This window comes from Leptodactylus fuscus, chromosome 1, assembly GCF_031893055.1.
Source record: "Leptodactylus fuscus isolate aLepFus1 chromosome 1, aLepFus1.hap2, whole genome shotgun sequence".
In the NCBI taxonomy this organism is placed as follows: Eukaryota; Metazoa; Chordata; class Amphibia; order Anura; family Leptodactylidae; genus Leptodactylus; species Leptodactylus fuscus.
The window spans coordinates 86,429,181-86,438,594 of record NC_134265.1 but is presented as its reverse complement, the minus strand read 5'-3'; the positions used below and the strand labels follow the sequence as shown (position 1 = coordinate 86,438,594).

Sequence of the window (9,414 nt, the reverse complement as noted above, 5' to 3'; positions counted from 1 at the left end):
AGGTCACAGCTCCATTATGTTTATTCTATTCATTAATAGTGCATACATTATTTACTAATGTCAAAAAAAAATAAATCACACTCCTGCTTAGTTTTTAGTATTTCAATCCCCAGCGCTCAATGTGAGAATTCATCTGTACGTGTGGAGTAACATAATAAGCAATTGTGCATTCTTATTGTCAGGATTATTTGCTACTGCACATCACATTGTTGTCTTATATGGTAGCCATCTTACTGTGCACGTAGACTTCAGAAAGGAAGGGGATAGGCACTTCCTAAGCCGGATATACATTTAAGATGGCTGTCGGACAAACAGGTATTGAACTAACAGCTATTTCTTCCAAGCCCAAAATTGTCGGCCATTCCTAACAAAACTGGTACGTTCAGCTGACATTAAGGCCGGGGGCCCACGGACCGGAAACACCACGATTTGCAAAGACGCTGCAGGAAAAATCGCAGCGTTGTACAGTGCAGGCAAAGTGGATGGGATTAATGCGAATCCCATCCCTACTTTGCGGAAAAAACATTGCAGTGCGGACACGCTGCAATTTGCAAAGCCGTTGTGACTTTGCAAATCGCAGCATGTCAATTATATCTACAGAAACGCTGGCGGCTTTCCCATAGATATCATGTTAAGAGAAAGTCCGCAGAGAAAAACACTGTAAACTTTCTCTTAAAAGCGCTGCAGAAAGAACTGCAATGCATTCACACAGCGGTTCTGCCCACAGCGCTTTATTGCTGCAGATACGGCCTGTGGGACCTTAGCCTAAAGGGTTTTTTCCCCGCAGGTTAAGGAATAAGAGTCTTATCTCTAAGAGTCTGACCACTGGGATGCCTAGCGATTAGGAAAATGGGGTCCCCCAGGTTTTCCATGTTAGAGCCCATACTCACCCACCACTCCATTTACTATTGTGGGACTGTTAGAGATCACAGTCATGGCAGTTCTAAAGAAATAAATGGTGTGGTGGTCACAGATCAGACATTTATTCTGTATATAGGAGCTAAATGAAATTTATGGGACAACCCCTTTATTTTAATGTATATAGCCAAGTTCACACTCTGCCAGACCCCAAACTCAAATGTAACATAACTGCATGCTGCACTATTTTCTCCACCATTTATGTCATCATCAGCGACAGAGACTCCTACTGGGGCTTCCAAGAGAGCTATGAACGTAGTATAAGTGCAAAGGCTGTATAATAACCTATAGGTTATTAGATCCACAACTGCAGATAGATTGAAAATCAATCAATATCAAATCAAAATCAATAAGATATCTTTGGACCCTCTGTATTATCTGATTATAAAGGTTGCAGTAGAGTCAGAAGGACTCTGGCCAATTTCATTAATGGTCACTGGAGACAATTTTATTGTCCAAACCAACACATTGATTCACTACAACACATAGCAACCATGAATGAACAAAGCCTGAAAGTCACAGTAAATGTGAAGACTACAAAATGGATGCTTACTTAGGCATTAAGGACATTAGATTTTATACGGTGTGGCATCAGCTAAAAAAATACCAATAAATACAAATTAATAATTAAAAAATCTATATATCCCTATTTAAATGGAGTTTTAGAGCCGCAAATGGAGTTTTCATACTGAATACCTATCCACAGGATAGGTCATTAGTATGTGGTCTGTTGGGGTCCAATAGGACATCAGCATGAAAATCACATTTGGGGTTGGAAAAACCCCTTTATAACTGATACTTTCAGGAATATATTTTTATATATATGTATAATATATATATATATATATATATATATATATATATATATATATCGTCAGTTTAGAAGGTTTATCTGTACCCACCAATATTCATAACAATATAGCATTGTCACAGAACCTAGTGACACTAAGGCACAAAGTGAATGGAGGAAGTGGAGAAAAAAAAACAAACGGGAAAATATAGAGTGAAACTGGTGTGCAGTAATCCAATCTTGAGGAAGAGCAACAACAATGTATATAAAATATGTTTTAAAAGGCAACGCGTTTCAACACCGAACTGATGTCTTCATCAGGCTACTACACAAATATAAGAGAACACCTTTGATGAAGACACCAGTTGGGTGTTGAAACGTGTTGGCTTTTATGTCCTTGGAACCAATAAAACGTATTTTATGTAATGTTGTCATACGCTCTTCCTCGTGATTGGATTACTGCACACCAGTAGCCCTCTATCTTTTCCCGTTTTTTTTTTTTTTTTTTTTATCTCCACTTCTTCCTATTAACGACCACCACCTACATTGTAGGATGAGGTCCGGGTAAGTGCTACAACTGAGCTAGTGGGCTCTTGGTCTGAGCCTTTCCCTTCACCACACGGGTGCCAGGTCAACAACTTTTTTTGCCTTTTGGATTTACAAAGTGAATGGGCAATACCAGCTCAGCCAACACAATGGTTGCCCTCGCTGCGGGGAATAATTCAGTACATTTTAACCAGGACAAGTCCTTTTCATTATTAACATTTTTCTTGATTTACTGATGCATAAAAACAGACCATTCTAGAAATATGGCATGAAAAACATTTTTTAAATATATTTGCATTGCACAAATACATTCATGTAAAAAATTATTACTGTAACATAAAAGTGGTTTTAGCTTATGATCATTACAAAGAATGCACCATAAATACAAACTGCAGCTATATAGAATACAAATTAGGACATTGTTTAGCAAAGGCTCAACTTAAATACAAAATAATTTGTCATTTAAAGAGGCAGATAAAAACAAAGTTAACCCCTGATCACTCTTTTTTGTGTTTTTTTTTTCCTGGCTTCATAGCCAACAGATAAAAATAATATTAATATTTTCTTGTTTATTTTATTGAAAAAATATATATCTCTTTTTCATCAGGAAAAGACAGTTCTTGCGCATGTACAAACTCACAAAGGAAAAAAAAAAATCTAAAAACAGCAACCAAAAAATAATATATATTTATATATATATTTATATATTTATATATATATTTATAAAATAAAAGATTAAAAAAAAAAAACAAAACTAAAACCAAATAACACAGATTCTCCAATTGCTGAGTCCAGGGAATAAAGCAGGTAAAAGTGGTTGTACTGTGTGGTAGATTCCAGATCACGGTGCATTGTTAAGTCCAACTTTCATTAAAAATATTTTATTTTATTTTTATTTTTTTTAAAAAAGTGTAATTTTTTTTTTTTTAATAATTCTTCTTTTATTACAAGTTCAGAATATATTCCACAAGATTCAATCTAATCCTAGTAGTTTGTATCCTTAGTGCTCAGTCTTTGTCTGTGGGGTGGCAGCCTGTTAAACATGGAACAGAAGACAGAAATATAAATTATACTGAAAAGAATCTATACAAAAGATTACATATATAGCAACAAATTAGACTAGTTAGAAAAATTACAAACCAATTACCCAAAAGCCTACATAAATTACACTTTATGGTCCACATCTACTAATGCGTTCACAACAGTTCTGTGTATTCCTGGGACATGCAGACGTATGACTGATGCTATGTTGGAACGCAGGTGAACTTCCACCCACCTACCCCAGTGGGATTCATCTTCTCATTCCAAATAAAGTTGGCATACACATTAAAATTAATGTTGGCTGAACCACCCAATTTTGGCAGGACCAGATAACCATCTAATGTGCATTTGGGTGCCCTGAAAACGGTTGGATTTCAGCATGGCTGGTTCTTTTTTCTTAGAGTAGATAAGCCACCACCAGAGGTGTCTAGCTGAGGCTTTCTCCCTTATCCAAGGCTTCATGTGTATGGAGTCTAGTGGGCATAGCTGTTGGTTGACAGAAGGTTCGGTTGACAGCTGCCTTAAGGCTGGCCATAGACTTAGATAGCTGTCAAATGATTGTAGTGCTATTATCTGCTTTTGCATTGATCTCTGGTACAGGGATCATCTCACTACCTGATACTTTTTGTTATGTATGAAGCTGGACAAGAGCAACCAGACAGGTAGGTGACCAGGGTTCTAAAGACTGAAGGGCAAGCGAACCCTTGGAACCCCAGGGAATGGGAGAAATCAACCCGCTGATCCCAAGAACTAAGGGAAACAACAAAGTGATCCCAAAGACATCATGAAATAGAACTATACTCATACTACGACAGCACTGGCCAAACTATGGCACGCAGTATCACGTATGAAATCAGACATACAAGGTAGATTGAACAGCCAATAACAATGTGCTACAGTCAGTACATTAACCAAATTTATAGTGCAAGGATCTATACTATAACATGAAGCATGACTGTATATTGGCATGGTTACCATTATATTACCTGTTACATTTCCAGATCCCTCTGTTCCTGTGTTGCGACACAGGGCACGTGTCTCCTCTACCAGCACACAACAAGGTCCTTCTTGGCAGTACAGTACCTCCTCCTCATCATCTTCATCACCCTCCATCTCCCAGGAGACATGTCCCACACAATCTAAGCCACCCTCGTAGCCTGGATCCTCGGGAATGATGGGTATTGGTTGACCAGCCTCACACCCAGCTACTGCAGCAGCAGCTGCTGCCGCTGCTGCTTCTGCCAGGGCATACTGAATGCTGACTGCATAGTCCTCAGAGTAGCAGCTCCCATGATTCTCCTCATAGAGGCAGCAGGGCCGGGCAGAGTGGCCTAGTACTGGCCCTGGTTCTGTCCGGTGTAAAAGGCTGGAGGTAACACTGTACAAGCCTCCACTGGAGGGTGCAGCTGTTGCTTGTTGGGGTTCAGAACCCATATACAAGTTTGTGTAGTCTGGACTGGGATCCCCAGTAGGCCTTTGAAAACAACATGGGCAACCTTTTTCAGGGCCCCGCCAGTCTCTTCCACCCCCTTGCGAGATGGAGCATGAGGCTTCTGGGACTAACCCAGAAGACACAGCAGCCCCTCGGCGCTCCAGGGATGAATTGCTGCTATAATTCATTTCCAGGCTGCAACTAGACAGGCGATCCCGAGAGGAAGAATTTGGGAAGGTCTGGTGGGGTCTGCAATCTGGCCTACCTCTTCCAAGTCCTGTTCCAACATCCCCCCCACATGCTGTAGCATCCCCTAGTCCAGTCCTAGCAGGACTTCGACTCCTGTACACATAAGGGTCAAAGTCACTACTGAGAGAGCTTCGAAAGGTGGAACAGCTGCCATATACTCCTTGGTTGCTGGCCTCCGTACAGTCCAACATGGAGTCGCTAGAAGAGGCATGTCCTTGTGCTGAGCTGGAGCTGGAACTAGAACTACTGTCACTACAGGGTACATCAGCTAAATAGCCACTGCATACGGAGCGATGTTGGTGCTGACTGTGCAGGTAGCAACTCCCACTAGCTGATGCAGGAGCCATGTGCATCATGGCAGGTGCAGGCTGATACAGCAAATTAGTACCCGTCTGAAAGGCATGGTTCAAGCCTTTTTCTATTCCTCTGGACATCTGGCTACCACCAGCTGTTTCCTGGTGATGTGGGTAACTCAACCCCTGGAAGTAGTAGTGTTGGTACATAGTTTCATACTGAGAGTAACAGGTGGCAGTGTTAAATCCTCTTCCTCCATACTTGGAACGCCGAAAGTTGTGACTAGCTTGTGGATATGGGGCATGTTCCAGATCACAGTGATGTCCTGGAGCTGGCTGATCTATTGAGACAGGCCTGTATCCAGTTAGAAAAGGAGGCTCCACTGGTCGCTCCACAGTGAGTACCGTGATGGGATTGCCATGTGGGCCCATGCTGGTGCGTGTTGGATATGCAGCAATAGGTCCAGTTCTTTGTACCCTTCCTGGGTAGTGGACTGGGAGAATGACTCTCTGTTGCTGTTGGTGTCGGCCACGGTTGCCTGAACTATCAACACACACAGTGCCGTGACCGCCCTTCTTTTGCTCTGTGAAATAAGACAACAAAATATGTAAGGGTCAACAATTACATCAAGCTTGTCAATACAGTAGTGTCAATTGTCATTTTAAAACATTAAATTGAACATTTTCCACAAAGACAAGCCACAAAGTTGGTCAATATAAAGTCAGTAAAGCAATGTCTGTCAAATGAGAAGGTTATGTAAAATTACATTTATCATCTACTAGTTTCTGCCCAAGTCTGCGGGTTGTTGTTGGCGATGAGCCGCTTATAATTAGGCAAATGTGGTTGGCGGTGATGCACCTGCGTCCATGTGTCGGCTCTGCTACATCTGTGGATATGCGCAGCAGCCCCAGCTGTATGCACATCCGTATGGAGAGCAGAGCAATCTGTGGTACCGCGCTGCCTCAGCTTGGCTACATCAGGCAATATGGAGCACAGGGGTTGTGTTGTCTGAGTGTCCTACCAGTGTCTGTGTTAACACAGTAGTACAGTCCTATGAAAAAGTTTGGGCACCCCTATTAATCTTAATCCTTTTTAGTTCTAAATATTTTGGTGTTTGCAACAGCCATTTCAGTTTGATATATCTAATAACTGATGGACACAGTAATATTTCAGGATTGAAATGAGGTTTATTGTACTAACATAAAATGTGCAATATGCATTAAACCAAAATTTGACCGGTGCAAAAGTATGGGCACCTCAACAGAAAAGTGACATTAATATTTAGTAGATCCTCCTTTTGCAGAGATAACAGCCTCTAGTCGCTTCCTGTAGCTTTTAATCAGTTCCTGGATCCTGGATGACGGTATTTTGGACCGATTCCTCTTTCCAAAACAATTCAAGTTCAGTTAAGTTTGATGGTCGCCGAGCATGGACAGCCCGCTCTCAAATGATCTGAAAACAAAGATTGTTCAACATAGAGGTTCAGGGGAAGGATACAAAAAGTTGTCTCAGAGATTTAACCTGTCAGTTTCCACTGTGAGGAACATAGTAAGGAAATAGAAGACCACAGGGACGGTTCTTGTTAAGCCCAGAAGTGGCAGGCCAAGAAAAATATCAGAAAGACAGAGAAGAATGGTGAGAACAGTCAAGGACAATCCACAGACCACCTCCAAAGAGCTGCAGCATCATCTTGCTGCAGATGGTGTCATTGTGCATCGGTCAACAATACAGCTCACTTTGCACAAGGAGAAGCTGTATGGGAGAGTGATGAGAATGAAGCCATTTCTGCAAGCACGCCACAAACAGAGTCGCCTGAGGTATGTAAAAGCACATTTGGACAAGCCAGCTTCATTTTGGAAGAAAGTCCTGTGGACTGATGAAACAAAGATTGAGTTGTTTCGTCATACAAAAAGGCGTTATTCATGGCATCCAAAAAAACAGCATTCCAAGAAAAACACTTGCTATCCACTGTAAAATTTGGTGGAGGTTCCATCATGCTTTGGGGCTGTGTGGCCAATGCCGGCACCGGGAATCTTGTTAAAGTTGAGGGTCACATGGATTCCACTCAGTATCAGCAGATTCTTGAGAATAATGTTCCAGAATCAGTGACAAAGTTGAAGTTACGCCGGGGATGGATATTTCAGCAAGTCAAGGATCCAAAACACCGCTCCAAATCGACTCAGGTATTCATGCAGAGGAACAATTACAATGTTCTGGAATGGCCATCCCAGTCCCCAGACCTGAATATCATTGAACATCTGTGGGATGATTTGAGAGCGGGCTGTCCATGCTCGGCGACCATCAAACTTAACTGAACTTGAGTTGTTTTGTAAAGAGGAATGGTCCAAAATACCTTCATCCAAGATCCAGGAACTGATTAAAAGCTACAGGAAGCGACTAGAGGCTGTTATCTTTGCAAAAGGAGGATCTACTAAATATTAATGTCACTTTTCTGTTGAGGTGCCCATACTTTTGTACCGGTCAAATTTGGGTTCAATGCATATTGCACATTTTCTGTTAGTACAATAAACCTCATTTCAATCCTGAAATATTACTGTGTCCATCAGTTATTCGATATATCAAACTGAAATGGCTGCTGCAAACACCAAAATATTTAGAACTAAAAAGGATTAAGATTAATAGGGGTGCCCAAACTTTTTCATAGGACTGTATATAGTAGTATATAGAGTGCAAAGTGTATAGAGCAGTATATAGTGGAATATAGAGTATATACAGTGTATACAGCAGTATATGGTGGTATATAGAGTACAAACAGTGTAGACAGCAGTATATGGTGGTATATAGAGTACGTACAGTGTATACAGCAGTATATAGTGGTATATAGATTACATACAGTGTATAAAGCAGTATATAGTGGTATATAGAGTACTTACAATGTATACAGCAGTATATAGTGGTATATAGAGTACGTACAGTGTATACAGCAGTATACAGTGGTATATAGAGTACATACCGTGTATACAGCAGTATATAGTGGAATATAGAGTATATACAGTGTATACAGCAGTATATGGTGGTATATAGAGTACATACAGTATAGACAGCAGTATATGGTGGTATATAGAGTACGTACCATGTATACAGCAGTATATAGTGGTATATAGAGTACATACAGTGTATACAGTAGTATATAGTGGTATATAGTGTACTTACAGTGTATACAGCAGTATATAGTGGTATATAGAGTACATACAGTGTATACAGCAGTATATAGTGGTATATAGAGTACATACAGTGTATGCTTTCCAGTGTCCGACTACCTCCTGTTTAGCTCTGCCCCCAAAATAGCCTGTAGCTCCACCCCCAAAATAGCGTGTAGCTCCGCATACCACATAGCATGATCCAATGGGACGGCTGAAGGGCCTGTGATGTCATCCAAGGTCCTCAAAAGTAGTGTGTGTAAATTTGTGCTTTAGTTTACAGTCATGTAGTGACGTCATTTACTGGGATAAAAAGTACCCTTTATGTTTATGGGGGTTCCTATGTATCAGTGTGCTAAATTTCTATAGTCCTAAGAGTCCTGACAGCATGTTTGTTACATTGCTGCAGGGCCGATAGCTCTGCCCACACTGCCTCCAATCGGCTTACTTCTCAAGGGCCTGGGATGACGTCATCTCAGGTCTTGAAGCAGACACTGGACCGAACATCGGCATAATTTGCCGTGAAGACCGGCGGCGGAGGGATGTACAAAGTGGCCTATCTTTCATTCTGGGACCCACCGTAAGTATATGCAAAATTTCACACATATCCGTTCAGTAGTTTAGGTGTGATTAGGGAACAAACATCTAAACATCCAAACATCCAAATCCACAAACATCCAAACACACATAGTAGGATGAATATAAATTAGAGTAACTTGAAACATTCGGACCCCAATGCTACATAAAGATCTCCAAGTACCATGTGTTATTTATACCATTGGTGCCTACAGTGGCCATGCAACTTCAAAGGCTGTTGGCTAAATTTCTTCTGACCTCCCCAAACATGTTTTCTAACCTAGTAGAAGGCAGAGAGCCTTAGTCAGGGTCTTCTGGTGAAAACTTACCTTCCAAAAAGACCTGAAGTGTTAAATTCCACATTTCTGATCCTTCTTTCATCAATTGTCAGAGGAGAGTCGGGATAA

At 41.0% G+C, this 9,414-nt stretch overlaps 1 protein-coding gene across 1 annotated transcript in view; it reads right to left on the bottom strand.

Moving 5' to 3' along the window:
- Positions 1–3,120: 3,120 nt before the first annotated feature.
- Positions 3,121–9,414, bottom strand: part of ZNRF3 (zinc and ring finger 3) — a 112,254-nt gene continuing 105,960 nt past the window's right edge. Inside the window, exons 8-9 of the mRNA XM_075273388.1 lie at positions 4,282–5,853; positions 3,121–3,287 (exon numbers count right to left, since the gene is read on the bottom strand). Coding sequence (XP_075129489.1) covers positions 3,262–3,287; positions 4,282–5,853 — 1,598 coding nt within the window. The 3' untranslated portion in view covers positions 3,121–3,261. The remainder of the gene's footprint in view (positions 3,288–4,281; positions 5,854–9,414) is intronic.